General features: G+C 45.4%; 1 protein-coding gene across 1 annotated transcript in view; it reads right to left on the bottom strand.

The window, feature by feature from the left end:
* LOC143989068 (cytochrome P450 2B12-like) overlaps window positions 1–23,973 on the bottom strand; it is a 70,674-nt gene extending 46,701 nt beyond the window's left edge. The window contains exons 1-4 of the mRNA XM_077489080.1: window positions 23,720–23,973; window positions 12,692–12,851; window positions 2,399–2,548; window positions 653–813 (exon numbers count right to left, since the gene is read on the bottom strand). Of these exons, the coding sequence (XP_077345206.1) occupies window positions 653–813; window positions 2,399–2,548; window positions 12,692–12,851; window positions 23,720–23,959 (711 nt within the window). The 5' untranslated portion in view covers window positions 23,960–23,973. The remainder of the gene's footprint in view (window positions 1–652; window positions 814–2,398; window positions 2,549–12,691; window positions 12,852–23,719) is intronic.
* Window positions 23,974–26,216: the final 2,243 nt, after the last annotated feature.

The following is a 26,216-nucleotide window of genomic DNA, read 5'->3' as shown; positions in this document are numbered from 1 at the left end:
AAGATTGAGAGCAGGTTCTCTATTTTTCTGACGGAAATTCTGATCATCTGTACAAATTCTGACATACAAAATTCCTACGCATGCTCGAAAACAATTTGATGTATGCTCGGAAGCATTGAAGTTAATTTTCTCGGCTTGTTGTAGTGTTGTACATCACCGCATTCTTGACGGTCAAAAGTTCAGAGAACTTTTGTGTGACTGTGTGTATGCAAGCCAAGCTTGAACGGAATTACATCGGAAAAACCATCCAAGATTCGTGTGTACGTGGCATAAGATATTCCCCAATTATTTGGCACAGCAACAATATACTTTACCTTTGGGGGCCACCCCAATCCGGAGTGCCAGCCACAGGGCTCAATTGCAACCAAGATGGCATCATTTTCAAAGGTGGGGTTTACTAGCATCCTGAATATCACTACCAAGTGGTAGAATCCTGCATTTTGGTGAGCAATGTCCACCATGTGTCTGTTTAAGGAAATTACAATGGGCTGTACAGCCCCAAAAAGATATTGAGGTGCTGGAAGACAGTCTAATGGTTCAAGCACCTTTGACTGCCCTCTTTTGTTTATAGGTACCCCAATAATTTACGTTAAAAAAATGAAATGGGGAGATGAGGCTCAACCCCTTTTTGACTGACTTACTCTTCACTTACTCTATTCATAAAACTGCCAAAGTTCCTGACAGTCACACGAATATGATGCATGAGCTTCAGTAGGGTTGGATCATCGTATTCAAATCTGTCATCCAGTAAAAAAAACACAATTATGTTGGCTACTGCAGCATTGATTATAGTCATATTTTCAAAGGGTTCCCCTAAAATAGAGAAAAAAAAAAGATTTAAAATGACAAGGTTAATAAAAAATACAGACAACTGTTTTTTTTTTAAACCAACAGCATTATTTTTGGGTATGGTAGTGGTCAAAAAAACACCACCTGAATAACTGGCCTTGAGATTTGTAGGTGGAAATGTCTGACAAAACCATCTTCTGTTGGTTCTGAATGCAATCTAGACTTTAGAAGCAGTGTACTATCATGCAACATAGGCTACTTCCCACTATTCCTTTTTACTTGGTTGTATAGTTAGAATGTACTGTATGTTATGTACAATGTAGTCCTTTAACAAAATAAAGGCATTAAAGTTGCACTCTAGGCAGATCTAACTCTTTCGCTGCCAGAACCATTTTTGCATTTTGTGCACATATGTTTAAAAAATCATTTTAGGCCTGCAGCTTACACAAAACCCCAAACATTATATATTTTCTGAAAGCAAACACCCTAGAGAATAAAATAGTGGTAGTTCCAATTTTTTATGTCGCATGATATTACCACACAGGTCTAGGAAACGCAATATTTCAGTAAAAAACACACTAACGTGAATTTTAGGGAAAACAAACGCAATCAATTACCCACATTTTTGGTAAAATATAAAAGATAAGGTTGTGCCAAAGTAAATAGATAGCCAACTTGCCAAACCTTGATTTTTATTTATTTTTTGCGCCTGAGAAATGACGTCAAACTTCATTACCCCGTATTTTTTATAGGCGACACTTCAAAGGCCCCCCAATAGGTATCAGTTTAGTGTTACGGAGGAGGTCTGGTGTTAAAACTATTGCTCTCACTCTGGCATACATGGCTATATGTAACATCTGTATTGCAATCAACGTTTGTAGGTGCCCCGACACATGTGTTTACATTTGTGCATGTGTATATGTGGGGGTGGGGGGCCTTAAAATTTCTTGGGGGGGATTTATGTGCTTGGGTGTAATTTTATTACATGTGGGTAATGCAGAGAAAATGATTAGCAGCAGAGAGAGGTTCCAGATGAGTAGGGAAAGGATCCTTCTGGAAACCTCCCCATTTTGGTTTGGACTGGCCAGGCTGCATGCCGCCCCTCAAGACAGATGCTGTAGGCGCAACTGAGACCTACTCTGCTACATACCATGAGTTTTCCCAGTTGGGTGCCTTCTTTTTGTCATAATTTTGTCATTTGACATCTGACAATGTATTATATGTGAGGATGGGATTAAGGCTAACGTAAAAAATTGTATGGACCCCTGCTTTAAGAACAAAATTACAGAACCTATCTGGTTTGTAACCTGGTGACTGCTTCCACAAAACTTAGAGGTCCATTTCTTCCTTGCTCTATTATACAAACTAACAAATAAAATAAAATTTTCCTTGGTTGCTCTTTGCCTGTTTGAAACCCTTCCCCTAATTTCCTTTCTTATTGGCACAACAGGTAATGAGCAGAAGTCTCTCCATTGGAGGAACAGGCATCATTAAAGCCTCACAGATTACGGCTGGGACTTCACTTGGGTAACAAGGAACCAGTGACCATGCTAGTCTCTAAAATATTATGAAAATTAGAAAATTATGGAGTACGCTAGTAAAAGCTCACCTTTGTATGATTTAATTGCTTGTATTAAACATTGCGCTTCCTCTTGAATTTTGTTTTCTATAGATCCCTTTCGCATTCCAAGCTCCCGGAATGCTGATAGTGTAAACCTTCTCATTACCTTCCAGTTCTCTCCATGGGCAAAGACTATACCTGAAAAGAATTTCCATTTTAATTATTTATCTAAGCTAATCAATTTTTAACTATCTTAAATTAATTACTTTTCAAATCACAAATTATCCTTTATTTCAACTCCCGTTTCTGGGTGGGGATTCAGTGTTGTGATGCCACAAGCACATTCACAGCATGAGGACAAGTAATTTGTAGCTCCCAGTTGGCAGACCTGTGCTCAAGTTTACAAGTACATGTTTCACAAAGTCAAATTTACAGCATTAGATCAAATACATATACCCATAAGGAAGGGGGATTAGAACAGAAATGGATCTATAGATTAAGGGCAACTTTTCCCACTGGTTTAAACAATACCATTACTTTCTTAAATGGGTTTTCCTCAGGAAACTCAGATTTAATTGGTCTCACCAAAATGAGGATATGTGCTCCCCCACTCTTGTTCCTAATTTATTAAATTTTATTTGCTATGTTTGTTTGCCTTTTTTATTATTTTCCGTGTAAAAACATATTGGCATTCTCTTTGCTTATGGGAACATCTTTATTGATATTATATTGTTCAAAATACTAAAAGTTTATACTCTTTTTATTTTTGTATTCCCTTTCTTTCCAACCAGGGGTCTGTTTGGGTGTTTGGGTCCTACTATCCCACATCCTTACCCCCCACCCCCCCAGCATGGCAAAGACGTATTATGCAAATGGTGTACTCCAGTGCCGTTTTGGTTTCCCCTGTCTTTGCTGCCTTGCCTTTTTCCTCTTGATATAGGGTGCCTCTAAGACTGCTTTTATAAATTGGGGATGGGAGGGGCAGGCGTGCTGGCATGCTGGCAGAGTCTGTAACTTGATTACCAGGTATGGGCGCAACCATGCGCGTGACAGCGCAGTTAGTGCGTGGTGTTGTCATCGCACTTGCGTATTCCAGTGGCTCAATAATCCTGGAGGTTGTAAGCAGGGTGTGCCCACCATAGGGGCAGCAGGGGAGCTACATGATACTGGGTCTGTTTTTTTTTAAATAACCACTAGGGATGGGCCGAACACCCCCTTGTTCGGCTCGCAGCAGAACTCCTGAAGAGGGGAAATGTTCTTACCAGAACAGCAAAGCCCATTGAAGTCTATGGGAGCCAAGCAGCAAAAATCAAAAGTGCCCATTCTGAAGGCTTATAAATGCAAGTAATTGGCCATAAAAGGGGTATGGGGGTCTGGGTACTGCCCTGGGGGACATGTATCAATTCTTTTTTATTTTAAACAATAATTTTTTCAGGAGCAGTGATTTTGATGATGCTTAAAGAGCAACAATGAAAATGAAAAATTCCTTTGACCACTTAAGGACCGGAAGAATTTGCCCCATTAATGACCAGGCCACTGCGTTGCTTTAACTGACAATTGCACGGTTGTGCAACTTTATACCCAAACAAAATCTATGTCTTTTGTTTCCCACAAACAGAGCTTTATTTTAGTTTTTGGTATAATAAATATCCCATTTTTTTTTGTTATCAGTTTATATGTATTCTTGTACATATTTTTGGTAAAAAAAAAAATCGCAATAAGCGTATATTGATTGGTTTGTGCAAAAGTTAGTGTCCACAAAATGGAGGATATACTTATGTAATTTTTATTATTTTTTTATTTTGTACTAGTAATGGTGGTGATCTGCGGGATTGTGACATTGCGTTGGACAGATCGGATACCTTTGACGCTTTTTTGGGACCAGTTACATTTATAGCCTTTATACAGAGATCAGAGCTAAAAATAGCCACTCATTACTTTATAACTGTCACTGACAGGGAAGGGTTTAAGTGTTCCCTAGGGAGGTGTTTCTAACTGTGGGGAGAATGTAGTGACTGGAAGAGGAGAGAGATCACTGTTCCGGATCACTAGGAACAGCAGATCTCTCTCTACTTCCCTGACAGAATGGGGATCTGTCTGTTTACATTGGCAGATCCCCATTCTGGCTCTCTGGAGCGATCGCAGGTGGCCGGCAGACAGCAACGGCCCTGGTGGTGCGGGCATGCCCCCTATAGCTTCTTAAAGTGGCCAACTAACAATGACGTTGATTTGTGCAGCCATGCCAACCTGCTGGTCAACAAGTAGTTAAATATTGTGCCTGGGGGGTCCTCTTAATATGCCTGTAAATTGGCGCATGTCAAATCACATGTCAAAATGGGCCAATGTGAACATGGGCTTAAAGCGGAGTTACACCGAAAAAAACGAAACTAAAAGTCAGCAGCTACAAATACTGCAGCTGCTGACTTTTAGAATAAGGACACTTACCTGTCCTAGGCACCTGTGATGTCCTCACCAGAAGCCGACCTTACTGCTTCCCAGCCTGGCTCCCTACTGCGCATGTGCAAGTCGTGCTGCACATTCTGAGTGGTTCCTGCTGTCTTCTGGGACCTGTGCGTCTCCCAGAAGATGGCAGGGGGGCAGAGGAGGGGCCGAACATAGCGTAGACACAGATTCTGCAGATATCTTTTGTTGGAAGTGGGAGCAAATACCTGTATTAGACAGGTGTATGCTCTCCCCACCCCCCTGAAAGATGCCAACTGGGACACCGGAGGGGGGGTAGGAATCCGAAAAATTAAAGCGCTCCACTTTAAGTGAGATTTGTACAATAAAGCATAATTGTTTCACTGTTGAGATTCTTCAAAATCTGATGGCAAAGCTTTTTACTCCCTAATGCCAATTTCACACTACTAATAACCTCCCCATGCAAACACCATTAAAGTGGTTGTAAACCGATTACAACCTCTTTAACCTACAGGTAAGCCTAGATTAATGCCGCGTACACACGACCAGACTTTTTGACAGCAAAGGTCCGGCGGAGCGAGTCCGTCGGACAATTCAATTGTGTGTGGACTCCATCGGACCTTTGCTTGCCAAAAATTTGGCAGACTTTAGAAATAGAACATGTTTTTTAAAATTTTCTGCCGGACGGAGAAATCCATTCGTCTGTATGCTAGTCCGCCGGACAAAAACCGACGCTAGGGCAGCTATTGGCTACTGGCTATGTACTTCCTTATTCTAGTCCGGTCGTACATCATAGCGTTCAAATCCGTCAGACATTGGTGTGATTGTGTGTGGCCAAGTCCGTTCATTCGGAAAGTCCGTCGTAACTCCTCCGAAAGTCTGTCGGAAAGACTGTCAGACCTAGTCCCTCAAAAAGTCCGGTCGTGTGTACGCGGCATAAGGCATACTTGTAGGTGCAAGAAATATCTCCCAAACAAAAAAGGACACAGAGAGTCAGTAATTACTGGTGGGTTATAGGGCATCACTAGGTGATTGGACACTGGCACACCGTAGACAGGAAGTTCAATCCCCCATATAACCCCTCCTCCTAGTGGAGGTACCTCAGTTTTGTAGCAAAGCAATGTAAGTGTATTAGAAGAGGGGAGGGACCTCTGTGTCCCGTGATGTACCTCAAAAGAAAATTATTTTACAGGTATGCTGTTATAAAAATTCTAATTTCTTTCTAGTTCATCACAGGACACAGAGACTCAGTAATTACTGGTGGGATGTCCCAGAGCAATTCTATCTGAGGGGAGGGGAACCACACAACATAGGGTGTACTCAGACTTGAGGACCCTGTACCGCTGCCTGCAGCACACTACACCCAAAGGCGAAGTCCTCATGCCTTCTCACATTCACCTGATAAAATTTGGTGAATGTATGGACTGATGACCAGGTTGCGGCTTTGTAGATTTGAGCCATGGAGGCCTGGTGATGCACCGCCAACGAAGCACTAATAGCCCTAGTGGAGTGCGCCTTGATTTGAAAAGGCAGAATCTTTTGCTTCAAACCATAAGCTTGAACAGTTACTTGTCAAATCCATTTAGCAATGGTAGATTTTGATGCTGACTGTCCTCTCTTAGGACCCTCTGGCAACACAAACAAAATATCAGTTTTGTGAACCTGAGCAGTCGCTTCCAGATAGGCTTTGACTGCTCTCACTACACCCAAAGAATGTGGTGACTTCTCTTCCGTAGAACAGGGATTTGGAAAATAGGAAGGCAGAACAATATCTTGGTTTAGATGAAAACCTGAGACCACCTTCAGTAGAAAACTAGGATGAGGGCGTAACACCACTCTATCCTAGTGCATTATCAGATACGGTTCTTTACAAGAGAGGGCCACTAATTCTGATACTCTTCTGGCAGAAGAAATGGCCACCAGAAAAAAAAATTTGTCAACAGAACTAAGGGAATCTGATGTATCAGTTCAAAAGGCTGCTTCTGTAAAGCTGACAGAACCAAATTCAAATCCTAGGGGTTCAGAGGCACCCTAACTGGAGGATTAAGGCGTGTTACCCCTTGTATAAAACTTCGGACCAAAGAATGTGAAGCAAGTGGACGTTGAAACAGAACCGATAAGGCAGAGACTTGGCCCTTGATGGTACCCAAGGCCAGTTTCATCTCTAAACCATTTCGCAGTAATTTGAGGATTCTGCCTATGACATATTTTCTGGGGTGCCAACCCCTGGATTCACCCCAGGAGACATATGCTTTACAGACTCTATGATAAATCATTCTGGAAGCTGGCTTTCTTGCATTAATCAAGGTAGATATCACCGGGCCCGAAAGCCCACAATTCTTCAGAATGTGGGTTTCAATAGCCAAACCATTAAATTTAGCGTTTGTAAGGTAGGATGGAATTCTGGTCCCTGGGATAGCAGGTCTGGACGGGACGGTAGGGTCCAAGGAGAGCCTACCGCCATTTTCACTATTTCTGCATACCAAGCTCTTCTGGGCCATGCTGGGGCCACCAGAAGCACCGACTTTTTTTCATGCCTGATCCTGCAAAGCAGTCTTGGCGGTAGCAGAATAGGAGGGAACGCATAAATCAGAGAGAACTGATGCCATGGAGTAACCAACGCATCTGTCCCGCATGCAAGAGGATCCCTCATTCTTGACACAAAGTTGTAAACCTTGCTGTTGAACCTGGACGCAAAGAGATCTACATCCAGAACCCCCCCATCTCTTGCATATAGCCAAAAAGACGTCGGGGTGGAGAGACCATTCCCCTGGCACTAACTGTTGGCGGCTCAAGTAGTCCGCCTGCCAGTTCTCTACCCCCGGAATGAAGACTGCCAATATGCATGGCACATGTCTTTCTGCCCAGATTAAGATCTGGTTTACTTCTTCCTGAGCTGCACAACTCTTGGTGCCCCCTTGGTGATTGATATAAGCCACTGCTGTGGCATTGTCGGACTGGATCCTGACAGGGCAACCTTGCAACCTGAGTGTCCAGGCTTTTAGGGCTAGATACGCCGCACGGATCTCCAGAATGTTGATGGGTAATGCCCTCTCGGTCCTGGACAATTTCCCTTGGACAGTCGACTGTTCCAGGACTGCCCCCCAACCCGAAAGACTGGCATCTGTTGTTACCACTGCCCAGGTAACCGGTAAAAAGGATTTTCCTTTCTGCAGTTTTTCGGGTATCAACCACCAGCTGAGACTCCGACGTATTGTAGGGGACAGATGCATCGGAAAATCGAACGACTGAACCTTCTTGTTCCAGGCCAATAGGATACTGTTTTGCCATAGCCTTCAATGAGTCTGAGCGTAGGGAACTGCTTTGAATGAAGCCACCACCTTCCCCAACAACCTCATACAAAGACGAATAGAAGGACCCTTCTTTGTCCTGACTACCTGAATCAGTTCTATTATAGCACTGATCTTTGCTTGGGGTAGGAATACCCTCTTCTGGGCTGTATCTATGACCAGACCCAAATACTCTAGTCTTCTTACTGGTTTTAAAGAAGACTTCTCTAAGTTGAGGACCCAACCTAGGTGTAGTTGATTGTGGTGACAAGATTTTGGTTCAGGTGGGCTACCGACCTTTCTATCAAGAGCAAGTTGTCTAGGTATGCTATTATCGTTATACCTTGGGCCCTTAATCTGGCCAAAGGAGGGGTCAAGATCTTTCTAAACACCCGAGGTGCAGTAGCTAGCCCGAAAGGCAGAGCTATGAACTTAAAGTGGCGTTTTTCTACTTTGAAACGCAGGAACTTTTGATGAGCAGAAAAAATAGGTACATGCAGGTACGCATCCTTGATGTCTATTGAAGCCAGAAGTTCTCCTCCTCGTAGGATGGAGACTACCGATCGGATCGATTCCATGCGAAAGGACCGTATCTCTATAAATCGGTTTAGATCTTTGAGATCTAGAATGGGTCTGACATCTCTGTTTGGCTTCGGTACCGTTAAAAGGTTTGAATAAAACCCCATCCCCTGTTCTTGCATGGGAACTACCATGATAGCTTTTTGCGACAATAGTCGCTCCAACGCTAGAAGGAGAGACTTCTTTTTCTCTGGGTCTCTGGTCCATTTGATCTGTGGAAACGAGGAGAAGGGAATTCTCGGAATTCTAGTTTGTAACCTAGAGTTATTGTGGAGACCACCCATTTGTCCCGAAATTCCTCCTGCCAGAGCCCTGAGAACTTTAGTAGTCTTCCCCCAACTCGAGTGAGCGGGGGCACCCCTTCATAAGGAAGTCTTAGCATTTTGTCTTGAAGACCTTCTTCCCCAGGACTTCTTTTGCCCTTGGGGTTGACTCTGAGTTTTAACCTTAGAGCTTGACGGAGGAGGCCGTCGTGACTGCCTGGAGGCTGATGCCCCTGGCACTGGAGAAAGCACCCGTTTTAAAGGAGGGACGTTTACTCCTTTTCCTAAATGGTAAAAGGGTGCTTTTCCCACTAGAGATCCTTTGGATATAATTGTCCAAGCCCTCTCCAAACAGTTTTGCACCACAAAAGGGAAATCCCACCAAGAGTTTCTTACATAGTGATTCGGCTGATCAATTTTTCAGCCACAAGATTCTACGCATGTGTACCAATCCAAGCATAAGGCGAGACATCTGAAGGATAGAATCTCTGATAGCATCAACAGCAAAACACAGAGCCACTGGAAGGTTAACCCCCGGGCTTGCTGTTCAGGTAAGGCTTTAAGCACCTGTTTAACATGGTCTTTCAAATATTGACAGACTCCAATTGCTGCCACTGCAAGTTGTGCTACTGAACCTGCCAAGGAGAAAACATTTTTTAATAGGAATTCCATTTTCTTATCAGTTGGATCCCTAATGCCCCGTACACACGAGCGGACTTTTCGACATCCAAACTCCGACGGACTGAGTCCGGCGGACTATCCGCTCGTGTGTGGGCTGCAACGGACTTTAGCTTCGCAAAAGTCTGACGGACTTTAGAAATGAAGCATGCTTCAAATTTTCCCGACGGAACTCCGCCGGACCCGGTCCCCTTCGAAAAATTCGCTCGTGTGTGTGCTACTCCGACGGACTAAAACCGACGCTAGGGCAGCTATTGGCTACTGTCTATGAACTTCCTACGTCGAATCCAGTCGTACGTCATCACGTTCGACTCCGTCGGAGTTTGGTGTGATGGTGTGTGGTCAAGTCCGTTCGGTCGAAAAGTCCGCCAGAACTCCGGCGGAACTCCGCTAGAACTCCGTCGGAAGTCTGTCAGACTTAATCCCTCTCGTGTGTACGGGGCATTAGCATCAACAGGACAAGTCAGGCTTTTGTTTACGGAGGAAATGGCGGCATCAACTGCCGGTATACCCCACATCTTAGTAAATTTTTCCTCCATAGGATAAAGTGTAGAAAACTTTTTAGGAGGAAAAAAAATGTTTATCTGGGTGATCCTACTCAGAATAGATAAGCTTTTCCAGCAAACCATGCACAGGAAAAGCATGTGCAGTTTGAGGAGGTTTCAGTGAACCCAGAGAAGAAGTGGGTTCTTTAACTGAATCAGGTACGGGTAACTTAAATGTGGAACGGACCAATCCAGCAAGAATTTGCACCAACATTTTCTCATCCCGAGAAGCTGAAGAGGGCCCTTCTCTACTAGATTCCTCAGAAGTGGAATCATCAGTTTCCTCCTGATCCTCTGAGGGGGATTCCTCTCCTTTATCCCAGAGTTCCTCACTCTGAGGGTCCTGGGTGACAGAGGGGGGCCTAGTGCATTTTCTTCCACTGAGTGAAGATGCGATTAAGGCCACTAAATTTTCCTCTAAACCGTTTATGGATGAGGAAAAAACTTCCTGTGTAATGTACACAGGGGCTGAAGTGCCAGAAGCAGCTGCAGCCCCTGACCCCGACAGCTCTCCCTGGCCAGACTCCCCGAGTCCTGCAGGGGGGGAAGGTGCTGCAGGGGGGGTCCTCAGAGCCTGAAGGGGACCCCTTAGAGCCCCTATTCCTCAGGGTACTTGTACCTCTTTTACCCATAGTGCAAAGCAACAAAAGGTAGAGGTACCACACAAAAAAATGCACTGACTGCTGAGCCCTGTAGTTCAACAACTGCCACTACTACTTAAGACTCAGTCTGGTGCCTAAGTAAATGCTGCCTGGGAATGCCTGTGTCTCCCACACTCACATGCGCCTGTCAGCTCTGTGTCCCTCCATAGGCTGTGTGCATCTGAAAAAGAGTGCACTTTAAAGCCTGTGTAGCCTAGTGCTCCGCCCCCCCCCCTCCTCCGACCACTTCCGCCCCCCCCGCTCATTTTTAAAAACAAGCGTTTCCCACGCGAGCAGAGGCTCTAACCCTGCTGGAAAGCATGGAGGGGAGGCTGGGACAAAGGAGAGGGAAGGGCCGGTGGATGTGAGGCCGCTGTAATAGCGGTGGTGGACGGGGTGGACTGCGGCGGGTGGTGGTATATTATCGCCCTCTGCCCAGGCCTGTCTCAGCCCCGTAATCTGTGGAGGGAAAATCCCAGAAGGAAAAATAAACCCTTACAGTCATCCTTCCTGGAGCATGGCTTGGAGAAGCATGGAGCGTGGACAGCAGCAGACAGACAAGGCATGAAAAGGTATGTGCTCTTGGCAGCCCCCGGTGGCGATTATAGACATAGCATACATTTACTTAAAAGGAGAAAACCTACTAGAACTAGAAAAATTCTTGAAGAAACTCCCTTACCTTATCCAGCTGCAGGGTCTGAATAACAGACCCAATCTTCACCTCTCATGGTGGGCTCCGTTAGGAAAAAAACATCAGAGACTGGGGCCCCCTTGAATAGGGGGATCTGCAGTTCTGGGCCCGTAAAGCACCCTGCCAGGAATATGGCTGAAAAAAACAAATACTGGATCCCAGGGTCCAGCTCTCTAAAAAGAGAAGCGTTACAGGTAAAACCTTGTTTCTTCAGACACGAGGCCCAGGTACCATCCAATTCGGCCTGGAAAAGACACCTTGAATGGATCCAGTCGCATAGCTGGCCCCAGTAAGGATATTCCATCGGAGCTCAGCACAGCACATCTTTACTTGTGACCAACACCTAAGACACTGGCCAAAAAACTGAGGTACCTCCACTAGGAGGAGGGGTTATATGGGGGATTGAACTTCCTGTCTAGGGTGTGCAATTGTCAAATCACCTAGTGATACCCTATAAGCCACCAGTAATTACTGAGTCTCTGTGTCCCGTGATGTACGAGAAAGAAATACAAGTGAACCACAACCATATAACCCAAATGTCCAATTAAATAGCAGGAAGCCTAACTAAAAACTGACTATATGCAATGTGTACAAAATGGAGAACACTGATAAACAGGGAAGACTGAAGATGCAGGAAACCAGTGGGAAGAGGGAACTAGTATTGGAATTAGGTACAAGATGAGCAGAGATCAAGAAGCTGGGTACAGGATACAGGGCAAGAGCAGGAGCAGGATAAATAGCATAGAGTATCTAGCAGCATGCAAGGCAAAATCAAAACTAGATCCAAGGCAGGGCCAGAACAGGCAAAACACTGAGACAAAATGTAATAGCAGAAGAGGACCTATATACCCTCCCATCAGCCAGAATCAGGTGGGGACTGATTACTAGAAGCTGCTGGGAGACACCCACTGGTGGACTCTAGAACTACAACCTACCTCTCTGGGAAGCTTACTGCCACCAGCAGGTGAACCAGGTCCTGACAAATATGAAAGACTGTGCGGGAACCTAAGTTAGGGAAGATAAAACCTGACAGGCTTAAGGCTGAAATTTCAATAATATCCAAATCTAAATTAAAATTTGCAGCTTGAGTTAGGCTTTAAATAATTATCTAGCATAATATAACTTTTTTATTCAAGATATTTATATCCTAAATTAAGCTCTTTCTAATACGTAACATGTACCATCTGCCTATTTTAAACTGTAGGACTTTTCAAAGAACATTCTGTGATTTACCATCCGAACTTGATGTTCTAGACGTTAAGATATATGGTCTGTCAGAAAACTCTTCAGCGTGGTTGATAAGGGCATCTTTAATGGTGTCATAACCACATAAGACAACCATCTTCGCTCGAGCCAGCTGGATGCTAAATACGGTGCCGTACTCCTCAGACAGCTATAAAAATGATACAACAAAAATTAATCATAATTTGAGAAACATCATGGGAGCTATGATACGTGCATGTTAGGTACCTACAGAGAAATTTCAGGTCATCTTTGGAATGCGCATTTGTGCCTATATGACCAACAGCCCTTAGATTACCCCAATTGTCATCTAATATGGTTGGATAAGGATTAGAATATTGATAGAAGGTAATACCTTCTTTTTAAGAAAGGGATCATGCACACTGCAGTTTGTAAACTGTAGCACCCTGGGGTTTAGTCAGGGAGCTCCTCACAAATTTACTTGCTAAGAGTAGTCATATTGGTTGATTGATAGAGACCTATTGATTTCTCCCTGTTTGGCCTTGTTGCACTTTTTATCTCCTACCAATAGGTGGCCGGGAACTTGGTGGCACTAGATATGAGGAGGGCAACCCAAGGTGAGGTCATGGGTATATGGGGTATGTCAGTCAATGGGCAAGGGTTTTCTTGAAATGCTTGGCCTGCTGGGAGAACCTATGTATTCGGGAGAGGTCAGGTGATCTGTGTTCTGTGCTACCCAGACTGCCGTCTTGGTGGACATGTGTTGTCTGCCCCGGTCTGCTAGGCCGGAGATTGGGCCTATCCTGGAGGCATTTGGCTGCCAGACTGTGTGAGGACCTATCCAGAAGTAATAGGGTAGTGCAGGGTTGGGACAGCGGCTCGCAGTCCAACCAAAAGTGACGGTTCTGCCAGCCGGAGAACCTGTCGTGGTTGGAGGTAGAAGGGAAGCTGTCACCACTAAGGGACCAAACACCTTTACCAGGGACCACAGTGAGTAACTGAAGCAAGTACCGAAGCAGTATTCTCACTGAACGGGCATGGTGGAGAATCGGGAAACTTCAAGCAGTGATCAAGTCAGGGACTAATCCAGTGGAGGTGACGCTTGCGGAGCAGCCTTGTGTGTCAAGCTAAGAACCAAGCCAGTCAGTAGGGGTGAGTTTGAAGGTATCCAAAATGCCAAGCTAGGGATCCAGCAGTGAACCGTGGGTGATGCTTGAGGGAGATACCACTGCAAAAGCCTTGAGGAGCTCACAGGATTCAGAGTTAGTGAATCAGAAGGTCCAATGAGAGATCAGCAGCTCAAGGGGCTGAAGAACTACAAGTGGAAGTTGTAATAGAACTGTTACATTGGAATTAGGAACTGTTAAGTACCGTAGCCATAGGGGATAGCAAACCTGCATGTGCAAAAGTGGCACCTTACTGGGGCCGTTCTCTGTATGGCTGTCCTCCTTTTGAAGTCTCATGCTGCGTACACACGATCGGAATTCTCGCCGGAAAAAGCTCTAATGGTTTTCCCAATGGAATTCCGATGGAATTCAGCTCAAGCTGTCTTGCCTACACACAGTCACACCAAAATCCAATCGTTTAGAACGCAGTTATGTACAGTACGTACAACGGGACTAGAAAAAGGAAGCCAATAGCCAACAGCTTCTGTCTTATAGTTGAATCTGAGCATGCCTGATTTTTGGTGTCGGAAATGCAGACACACAATCGGAATTTCTGATATAAAGTTTTCCGTCGGGAAAATTGAGAGCATGCTATCAGTTTTTGGCTGGCGGAAATTCGGACAGCTAAATTCTGATGGAGCTTACACGCGATCGCATTTTCCGATGAAAAGCTCTCATAGGTCTTTTTCTGGACAGAATTCCAATCCTGTGTATGCGGCATCAGAGTCTGCCTATTGAAATTGCAACTGCATAAGCGTGTCCTAGCCCCAACCCCCTTTCCTTTGCAAAATATAAAAGGACTGTTAAAAGAAATAAAACCTTTTGCATCCAAGAAGTGTCTGGCACCCAGTGACTTTTAACACCTTTGCACCCACTATGTCTCACAACCCATTACATATTGAAGGATGTCAGCAGTCTGTGACCTCAAAGGCTCTCATTATACTGGAAGATATTAGAGATTCTGCTACATAAACTGTAATTTTCTGGTGCTTGGTGTGTGTTTCAGAAGCTTCTGAACCCTTCTCTGTTATCCTACATGTCCAAGCTTTCCCTTGAATGCACCAAAACCAAATTAAGGAGAGAAGCTTTTGGGCATAAAAAAAAAAAAACGTGTATAAAAACGCCTAAAAGCCTGCCATATTTAGCAGTATTTTTGAAGTTCGGGTCATGCTTTTTTACATTATGACAACAATCCAGGAAATCCCTCATAGGAAGTGCCCTGTGAGCTTGACCCACCTGCCCTGCTGCAGAGCACCATCATGGCAAAGGATGTGACCCATTCACAGCTAACATCGGCTGTACAAATGCATCCTAAAATCTGAAACAAGACCTATCCAAAACACCCAGATAGCATCTCCAAAAGGAATATCTGGTAGGAGATTGAAAGAAACCTGACGGAAGACTGGGAGGCTCTTTGCTGAAATGAGAAGAAGCCATGTAAATGCAAATATTTACATGAACTTATGTGTGGAAATATTGTTGACTTATGTATGGTTATGTACCTAGGTTTTTTTTTTTTTCAGTTGTATCCCTCCAGGCATGCTGGAAGTCTCTCCAAGACCATTTACAGAGGTACTTTAGCAAGAGTAAGGAAACAGAGGAGTGGAGCCCCCCAGCCCATTCAAGCTGCACCTAATGGCAGCAGAGCTATCATTCCGAAGGCATTACTTTGCATCTAGAGGCTGGGTTCACACTGCTGCTGGGTTTGGCTTGCAGCAGGGGTCCTGTCTTTGTTTCAGGGACAATTCAGTGACAAATTTTTGCCTAAATTCAGCCCTGAAATGGAGCCAAAGACACACAGGACTACTGTGCGAGCCGCTTCGCACCCGCCACAGAGATATGTGAACCGGCACCATAGAGAGCCAGTCAGCGGGCGACACAGTGGGGTAGGAGTTAGCACTCTCACCTAGCAGTAAAAAGGGTCGCTGATTTAAATCTCAACCATAACACTACCTGCCTGGAGTTTGCATGTTCTCCCTGTGCCTGTGTGGGTTTCCTCCGGGTACTCCAGTTTCCTCCCACACTCCAAAGACATGCAGGTAGGTTAATTGGCTTCTGTCCAAAATTGGCCCTAGTATATGAATGGGCACCTTGGATTGTGGTCTTCTTGAGGATAGGGACCAATGTGAGCGTGCAATGTACAGGGATAGGGACAATTGTAGACACTCACTCAGGTTGAACTGAGTGGACTGGTGTCTTTATTCAACCTAACTAACTATATAACTAACTATGTAACAATCTCCTCTCATGGGAATTGGATACAGAGAAACCCATATTTTTTGGATAATTTCCTTTTTTTTTCTTTATTAGAACCTCTTTTGATATATATTTTTTACATTTTATATATATATATATATATATATATATATATATATATATATATATATATACGGTACAGACCAAAAGTTTGGACACACCTTCTCATTCAAAGAGTTTTCTTTATTTTCATGACTATGAAAATTGTAGTTTCACACTGAAGGCATCAAAACTATGAATTAACACATGTGGCATTATATACTGAACAAAAAAGTGTGAAACAACTGAAAATATGTCTTATATTCTAGGTTCTTCAAAGTAGCCACCTTTTGCTTTGATTACACTCTTGGCATTCTGTTGATGAGCTTCAAGAGGTAGTCACCTGAAATGGTTTTCACTTCACAGGTGTGCCCTGTCAGGTTTAATAAGTGGGATTTCAAGCCTTATAAATGGGGTTGGGACCTTCAGTTGTGCTGTGCAGGAGGTGGATACAGTACACAGCTGATAGTCCTACTGAATAGACTGTTAGAATTTGTATTATGGCAAGAAAAATGAGTGGCCATCATTACTTTAAGAAATGAAGGTCAGTAAGTCCGAACAATTGGGAAAACTTTGAAAGTGTTCCCAAGTGCGGTCGCAAAAACCATCAAGCGCTACAAAGAAACTGGCTCATAGGGATGAGCTTGGTGTTCGAGTCGAACATACGTTCGACCCGCGGCGGCCTTGTGTAGTGGGTTGGCGTCTGTAGGAGTTAGTGGGTGTTCTCTGTGTACCTTCAACACAGTATACACCATTCGTTATCGGCCGATTTAGCGTTCTTGCTCTTCTGTAATTGAGCTTTTACCAATCTGCAGGAGTTTGTGGGTGTTGTCTGCGTGCCCTGACCGCAGTATCCACCATTATATCCACCTATATAGCTAGCTATGTTGCTCTTCTGTAAAAGAGCTTGCAGTCAGTTGTAGGAGATTGTGCATGTTGTCTGCATGCCCTGACCGCACTATACATCATTATATCCACCTATATAGCTAGCTATATTGCTCTTCTGTATTAGAGCTTTCAGTCAGCTGTCGGAGTTTGTGGGTGTTGTCTGCGTGCCCTGACCGCAGTATACACCATTATCCACCTATATAGCTAGCTATATTGCTCTTCTGTAATTGAGTGTTCAGTCAGCTGTAGGAGATTGTGGGTGTTGTCTGTGTGCCCTGACCGTAGTATACACCATTATCCACCTATATAGCTCTTCTCTAATTGAGCCATCTGCCATCTGCAGGAGTTAGTTGGTGTTGTGTGCCTCCAGCACAGCACAGTATACACTAGTATCTACCCTTTAATTCCTGTTCTATAATAAAGGCATCTCCAGTAGTTAGTGGGTGTTGTGTGCCTCCAGCACAATATACACTACCCAATTGCTGGTTTTCCCATCTCCCTTCAGGCCATTACCATGTCTGGAAGGCCAACAAGGAGAGGCAGACAGGCACGAGCCGATAAAAGAGGGCAAACAGGCTCTGTGTCTAGAGACAACAGTGCTGGTCATGGACGCGGTGCATCATCATCAGCATGTGGCCATGGGACACGCTTGTCCTTATTTTTGGCAGCTGTACGTGTTGGGCCGCATCATGCCGAATACTTGGTAGAGTGGATGACCAAGCCCTCTTCATCCTCCTCATCCTCTTTCACCCAGGCTCAGGGTATTAGCAAAGCAGCTGCCAATGCATCGTCTTCCCTCGTCTCAATGTCATCATCAGTGACTCCTTCCCTAGACCCATCACGTCCTTCTGAGGAGTCCCCTGAACTCTTTGAGCACAGTGTTGGGTGCATGCTCCAGGAGGTTGCCCAGTGTTTTGTAGGCTCTGATGATGATACTCAGCTAGAGGAAGGCAGTAGCGTTAGCGCAGAGAGAGGAGATGCTCAAGAAGGACAGCAATCTGGCAGTCATGTTCCACAAGCTGCAGCATACTGCCAGGTTTGCTCCAGCGATGAAGAGGGAGGGGATGATGAGGACACTGACTCCACGTGGGTGCCTGGTAGGAGAGAGGAGGAGGAGGCACATGTCCAACGAGGCTGAATGCCTTCGGGGGCCAGCTTAGGGGCAGCACACCGACTGAATCACACTGCAGAGCTCTGCCTGTGCAGGGCGCTGCCTCTGCTCGTTATTCTAAAAGTTCTTTGGTGTGGGCCTTTTTTGAGACGAGTGCATCAGATCGCACCGCTGCTATTTGCAACATATGTCTCAAGCGTATCTTGCGTGGCCAAAACATAAGCCGCTTGGGCACCACATGCTTGACCAGACATATGTTGACCTGCCATGCAGCTCGTTGGCAAGCGTACCTCAAAGACCCACACCAAAGAACAAAGCGGACCTCTCCTTGCTTCTCATCAGCTGGGATCTCCAACCCCACTAGACCTTCAGTTCTCTCTGAAACCTGTTCTGAGAGGAATGAAGGTGTAGAATTAGGTGCGTCACAGCCAAGTGCTTCCGGGCACTCTGCTAGCAGTACACCCACGTCCGATTATAGCAGGCAAATTTCCCTGCCCCAGCTGCTGGATCGTCGAAAGAAGTTCACTCCCAGCCATCCACATGCCCAGCGGTTGAATGCTAGCTTGGCTAAATTGCTAGCATTTCAACTGCTGCCTTTTCAGTTGGTAGACTAGGCCCCCTTCCGTGAGTTTGTACAATGTGCGGTTCCTCAGTGGCAGGTCCCCAAATGCCACTTTTTCTAACGGAAGGCGATTCCGGCTCTCTACCGGCATGTGTAAGGCAATGTCCTTGCCTCGCTAGACAGGGCGGTCAGCGGTAAGGTGCATATTACCGCTGACTCATGGTCCAGCAGGCATGGACAGGGACGTTACCTGTCTTTCACGGCCCATTGGGTCACTCTTCTGGCTGCTGGGAAGGATGCAGGACAAGGTGCCGTAGTGTTGGAGGTTGTTCCGCCACCACGCCTCCAAAATGCTACTATTGGTTGTGACACACCTCTCTCCTCCACCCCTCCTCTTCTTCTTCCTCCATGGCCTCTTTCAGTGCTCTGTCCTCAGAACCAGCGGTGCTCCGTAGGCGTTCCAGGGGCTACGCAAGTACGCAGGCAAAACGATGCCATGCCGTGCTTGCGCTGGTTTGTTTGGGGGGCAGGAGCCACACTGGGGCGGATGTTTTATCAGCTCTGCAGGGGCAGGCCGAGAGGTGGTTGACGCCACGCCAGTTTAAGCCAGGAATGGTGGTTTGCGACAATGGCACCAACCTCCTCTCCGCCCTCCGACAGGGACAACTGACCTATGTGCCCTGTGTGGCTCACATCCTTAACCTGGTGGTGCAGCGGTTCTTGGGCAGGTATCCGGGCTTACAGGATGTCCTGAAGCAGGCCAGGAAAGTCTGTGTGCATTTCCGCCGATCATTTAATGCCTGTGCTCGGCTGGCTGAGCTCCAAAAGGAGTTATATGTGACATACCCACCAGGTGGAACTCAACGTTGGCCATGCTGCAGCGGCTTCACACGCAGCAGAGGGACATCAATGAGTACCTGTGCAACTACGACACCAGGACAGGGTCAGGGGAGCTCGGTTTTTTCTCACCACGCTGGTGGGGCATGATCAGGGATGCATGCACTGTCCTGTCCCCGTTTGAGGAGGCCACAAGGAGGGTGAGCAGTGACAGTGCATGCATCAGTGACACTGTACCTCTTGTCCACCTGTTGGAGCATACGCTGCGTGGAATAATGGACAGGGCACTTGAGGCAGAACAGAGGCAGGAAGAGGAGGACTTCCTTGCCTCTCAAGGCCCCCTTTATCCAGACAGTGTTCCTGCTGTCCCACCCATCACACAGGAAGAGGACGAGGAGGAGGAGGAGGAGGAGGAGGAGGAGGAGGAGGAGGAGGAGGAGGAGGAGGAGGATTGTGTCAGCATGGAGGTGGAGCCTGGCACTCAGCATCAGCAGCAGCAGCAGTCTAGTAGGGATAATTTACAGTCCCAAGAAACCCGTGGACTTGTACGTGGCTGGGAGGAGGTAGCTGTGGATCATGTTGTCCTTAGTTACCCAGAGGACTCCGGACCGAATGCCTCAGCTAACCTACGCTGCATGTCCTCCCTGATCCTGCAAAGCCTGCGGAAGGATCCTCGTATTCTTCGGATCAAGGAGAGGGAACATTACTGGCTGGCCACTCTCCTTGATCCACGGTACAAGGGTAAGGTTGCCGACCTTATCTTGCCATCGCAGAGGGAGCAGAGGATGAGACGGGAGGCCGTGCAGAAAGGTCTGTGCAATGCGTTCCCAGAGACTGGGAGGTTACAAACTCCTTGTCCTGGACAACGTGTTGCTGAGGCATCGGTCAGAAGGAGCGATGGAGAAGGTGGCCGTCTGACCGATGCGTTCAGACAATTTTTTAGTCCGCAGCCCCAAGGTATGATCGGTTCCAGCAACCATCGCCAGCGTCTGAGTTGAATGGTGCAGGAATACCTAGGGGCAAAGTCAGACTTGGACACCTTTCCCACCGAAAATCCTCTGGCTTACTGGGTCTTGAGGATGGATCACTGGCCAGAGCTTGCACAGTATGCAATTGAGCTACTGGCATGTCCTGCATCCAGTGTTCTTTCGGAACGCACCTTCAGTGCTGCTGGTGGCTTTGTTACCGATCACAGGGTGTGCCTGTCCACCGACTCAGGTTGATCGACTGACCTTCATAAATATGAATCAGTCTTGGATCACCCACAGCTACCAAGCACCTGAAGCTGATGTAACCGAATATTTTTTTTTTAAAATATCACATCCCTTCAAGACTGCCTATGCTGATGCTGAGTGACTGTCCTGTTATGTTGATTGTCTATCCTCTTCCTCCTCCGCTGATATGTTGGAAGAACATTTTTGGTTCTGGGTGATGCCACCAGCCCAATTTTTCAGCCCCTGTTTAACAGGGGCCTTTAATTACAATTTTTGATGCAATGCTTTGCAGCAGGGCTCATTCCTGCACCACAACTAGAGTATATGGGAGAGGTTGCAGTGTCGTGGCACCAGCACCAGTGCCACCAGCCCAATTTTTCAGCCCCTGTTTAACAGGGGCGTTTAATTACAATTTTTTATGCAATGCTTTGTAGCAGGGCTCATTCCTGCACTACAACTAGAGTATATGGGAGAGGTTGCAGTGTCGTGGCACCAGTACCAGTGCCTAAGGCCCAATTTTTCAGCCCCTGTTTAACAGGGGCATGTAATTACAATTCTTGATATAATATTTCACAGCAGGGCATGTTCCTGTGCCCACCGAGAGTAACTGTGAGGACTTATAGTGTTGTGGCACCAGCACCAGCACCACAACCACCAAAGGCCCAATTTTTCTACCACTGTTCAACAATGGCATGTAATTACAATTCTTGATATAATCGTTCACAGCAGGGCCCTCCAGCTCCCACCAAGAGTCACTTTGAGGGCTTACAATGTTGTGGCAACACCAACACCTTGTTCCGCCCATTTCTGCAGAGCATATAGGGCAGGCCCCTACTTTCAAACATCCAACTTACAAACGTCTCCTACTTGCAAACGAAAGGAGACAACAGGAAGTGAGATGAAAAAAGACGGACGGCAAAACAAATTATACAGGGGTGATAACCCTTCCCTATGTTTTCCAAAAAGCTTAAAAATTTATTTTTTGACTGGAGCTACACTTTAAAAATGTAACAGTTGAAAATTACAGACAGATTCTACTTAACACAACAAACCTACACAGTCCCTGTCTTGTTTGCACCACCTGTATACTGCTGTTCTGAGTATATAGGGCCTGGGGGCCTCGCGTCTTTCCTTTTTTAATATGGGTACGGGGTTCCCCTTAATATCCGTTCAAGACCCAAAGGGGTTGGTAATGGGCAGGGGGGGCTACCCATGTCATTTTTCTCAATGATTTTCATCCATATTGCCGGAACCAGATATTACATTAAAAATGCAAGCAGTTTTAAATGACTTTTTTTCCGTTAAATGTCATTTTGTGCAGGGACTGTTCTAAGCACGGGAAACACGTGGCACTTCACAGGCATAATATAGACACCCCCCAGGCACGATATTTAAAGGAATATTTCACTTTTTTCCACTTTAATCGTCATTAAAATCAGTGCTCCCGCCAAAACTGCCATTTTTAAAAACATTTTAGGCATTGACCCATGTCCCCTGGGGCAGGAGCCAGGTCCCCAAACCCTTTTTAGGACAGTATCTTGCATATTAGCCATAAAAAATAAGCACTTTTTATTTCGAACGTTCGAGTCCCATAGACTTCAACGGGGTTCTAATGTTCGTACGAATTTGCGGTCCGTTCGAAAGTTCTGATGCAAACCAAACTGGGGGGGTGTTCGGCTCATCCCTAATGATGGTATATAGTGGAATGGCGGAGTCTGGACAGTTCAGGGATTACCTGCCCACCAATGTCTACCTGGGGTGTTGTCCCAAGCATTTTGAGCCATTTATTGTGCCATAGTACTCCGTGTTCAACACCATTGATCTGGATTAAAATATATCTGGTTTGCGTGCAAGCTCTTGTATTTTCATTGGCTTCCACCACACTCCATATATTTTTATTAGCATTAGTACCTCTTTTAACATACCGTATATACTCGAGTATAGGCCGACCCGAATATAAGCCGAGGCCCCCAATTTACCCCCAAAAAAACTGGCAAACTTATTGACTCGTGTATAAGCCGAGGGTGAGACATGCCTGTCCATCCCTGTGTGTGTGTCCGTCCATCCCTGTGTGTCCGTCCGTCCCTGTGTGTCCGTCCATCCCTGTGTGTCCGTCCATCCATCCCTGTGTGTGTCCATCCATCCATCCATCCCTGTGTGTGTGTGTCTCCATCCATCCATCCATCCATCCCTGTGTGTGTGTCTCCATCCATCCATCCATCCATCCCTGTGTGTGTGTGTCTCCATCCATCCATCCATCCATCCCTGTGTGTGTGTGTCTCCATCCATCCATCCATCCATCCCTGTGTGTGTGTGTATCCATCCATCCATCCATCCATGTGTGTGTGTGTGTGTGTGTGTGTGTGTGTGTGTGTGTGTGTGTGTGTGTGTGTGTGTGTGTGTGTGTCCAGCCTACCTGTGTCCCGAGCCTTTGTCCCGAGCCTCCGTCCCGTGTCGTGCCTTGCCTTCGTCCCGTCCCGTCCCGTCCCGTCCCGTGCCGTGCCTTGCCTTGCCTCCGTCCCGTGCCCTCTTCGTCGGCGGCCATTGTAAAATTCAAAAGCCGCGCCTCCTCCTTCGCCTGTGATAGGCGGAACACTGAATTTCCCAGCAGCCTGTGTTCCGCCTATCACAGACGTCGTATCATCCTCGTCCGTAGTACGAGGATGATACGACGTCCGTGATAGGCGGAACACAGGCTGCTGGGAAATTCAGTGTTCCGCCTATCACAGGCGAAGGCGGAGCCGGAGGCGCGGCTTTTGAATCAGAATGGCCGCTGTCTGTCTGCTCGACACGCTGATCGAGCGGGCAGACAGCGATGACTCGAGTATAAGCCGAGGGGGGCACTTTCAGCCTCAAAAAAGAGGCTGAAAATCTCGGCTTATACTCGAGTATATACGGTAACCAAGTTTGCTATTTATTTTTACTAGTCTTTTAATAAAAAAAATCCATAATTTTTACAAAACAGCAGAATAAGCGCTTTATTACCTTCATAAAGACATGGTGCCTTTTTTGGAAGATGATCAAATGTAAGTTTCCAATGAATGGTAGAGGTCTCGGCCCTGGAGGGAAGTAGTCATCATTTTCTGGTTTTTGGTCATTATAAATTTTGACTAAAAGCAAGATGAGTATGATGGACAGAAGAATTGTTACAAGATCCATGGCAGATGTGTCTTCAATTCTTGAGGAAATGGGGAAACAACAGAGAGTTAACCTAAAGCATTGCATCTTGGAATAGACAAAAACACTTTACTTGTTTGCTTATTCAAGCTCACTCTAACACAAAATTAAGATAAAGCGATAAACTTAGAAGCTCTCATGTTTGTAAGGCTGTTTGTGTCCACTCCACTTGACCTCCAGAAGATTTTACTCCTTTCATGGCCAGGCAATTTATTACCATTCAGCACTGCACTACTTTAGCTGGCAAGTGCAAGGTCATGCAACGCTGTCCTTGAATGCAATTTATTTATTTTTTCACACAAATCAAGCTTTCTTTTAGTGGTATTTGATTACCACTGGGTTTTTAATTTTTTATTATATAAATGAAGAAATACAGAAATTGTTGAAAAAAACATTTTCTACTTTGGTATAAAATATATCCAATAAAATCAAATTTCTTCAATAATTTTGGTCAAAATGTATTCTGCTACACGTCTTTGCTAAAAACCAAATAGTGTTTTTGGGAAAACTATACAATTAGAAACACTAGGGTCGTTCTGATTGTGATCAAGATACTGATCTGTACACACACTATACTAGTAATGATGGTGATCAGTGACTAAAGCCTCGTGCACAGATTTTCCACAGACAAAACCTCAGACTTTTGTCCGAAGGCGTGTGCCTGTATTTTGTTTTGCGTACAAACGGCAAGGAATTGTCAGCCAACAAACACAAAGGTTGTGACATACTATGTGGTTTTTCAGCTCTTTAGTGCCACCCTTTGGGCTTCTTCTGCTAATTTTGTGTTAGTAGAAGTTTGAGTGTTGATTCACGCTTTTCATTTCATGCTTTTCATTTAGCACTTTTCAGTCACGCTTTTTTTTTTGTGCTTTTCAGTTAGTTTCTGAATGGCCGTTCATCATCCAGACATGTTGCGGAATCGGAGGAGATAACGTGTTATTTATTATTGGCCTTGGAGTTAATGCTTTAACCCAAGTCCAGTCCAGGAACAGGAGGAGGAGGATTTGGTAACTGCAACTGCAAGCAGGTAGAAAGGTAACTGCAAGCAGGGAGAAATCCAGCCAGAATCTGTGATTGGCCACAGCCGATCAGCAGGTATGCAGCCAAAAATAATTGGCTGTAACCTGCTGACAAACTCAAGCTGTGCCCAGTCACAGCACAGATCAGCAAAGGGGCATGCATGCACATTGCCTGTCCCTTGTGGATATGTCACTCCTCCGCTGTTCTTTAGAGGGAGTCATGTTTGCCATCCTCGGTTGCTTTACTACTATGGACTATAAACATGTCTGTATCTCTTTATTTCCATTATACTGGATGAGGGACAAATGGAAGTTTACAGAAAATAGCTGGGAAGGAAGATATTCTTTATTGCAGCTCACAAGAAATGACAAGGACACTGGCAAGGTCTACAGGTATTTTCTGTACTTGCTATACCAGCCGCTTCCAATAATCGCATGTAAATTCTGGCAGGCTGGTTGTTCTCCAGTTAATCGATAAATCAACTTGGATACATTCAGCCTGCCCATACATGGTTTGAATCTCAACTGGTTCCTACTGAACAGGCTGAGATTCAAACCATCTATGGCGACCTTAAGGTTTCATCAAAGGTTGCCAGGGTTTCCTTGAGCAAGGAGCAGTTTCTACGTCCCAGGTAAGTTCCCATTGACACCACTGATCTTTTTAGTTAATTGATAGAAAGGAAATCCTCCCCCCTGACCACAAAGGTAAGTAGCATTTTTCCTATTAACCACTTCCCACCTGCATGATGTCACATGGTGTGCTGGGGTTTCAGTGGTGATACTAGGTTGATGCCTGAAGCTACAAGCATCCCAGCATCTTTTGATTTCTGTTGGTATTTTTCAGTAATGTAAAAGCAATCCTAGCAGCTAAATAGACATTGGACTGCTTTTACATCCACCACCTTCCTGGGCTCTCCCGTCTCACCAGGGAGCCTGGGACTGTAGCTGGTGGTTTTGCCAGTTTACCATAGAGATGCCCGAGGACCAGAACATCCTAGATCTCTTCGGTCTAAAAAAACTGAAAGCAATGGTGATTTTGTCAGGATGTAAACATCTTTGGTTTGATCAGATACTTTTATTTATTTTTTTAATACAAACTTTTATTGAAAAAAGAACAAAAGGCATATACAATAATCAATCAATACCTTGGATTAGACAACATAGTAGTTAAAGCCATAGCTGTAGAGAGACATAACAGAGGACAACTGGCATGGATAAATGTAACAAAAAGTGCATACCAAGTAATTGCCTGTTAAACATATGCAGCTTGCTCTTTCTTAAGCTCA

The sequence above is a fragment of the Lithobates pipiens genome, unplaced genomic scaffold (assembly GCF_037356315.1).
Source record: "Lithobates pipiens isolate NorthernLeopardFrog02 unplaced genomic scaffold, aLitPip1_a1.2 Scaffold_18, whole genome shotgun sequence".
NCBI lineage: Eukaryota > Metazoa > Chordata > Amphibia > Anura > Ranidae > Lithobates > Lithobates pipiens.
The sequence above is the reverse complement of the archived record's forward strand: the minus strand, read 5'-3'. Positions and strand labels throughout refer to the sequence as shown.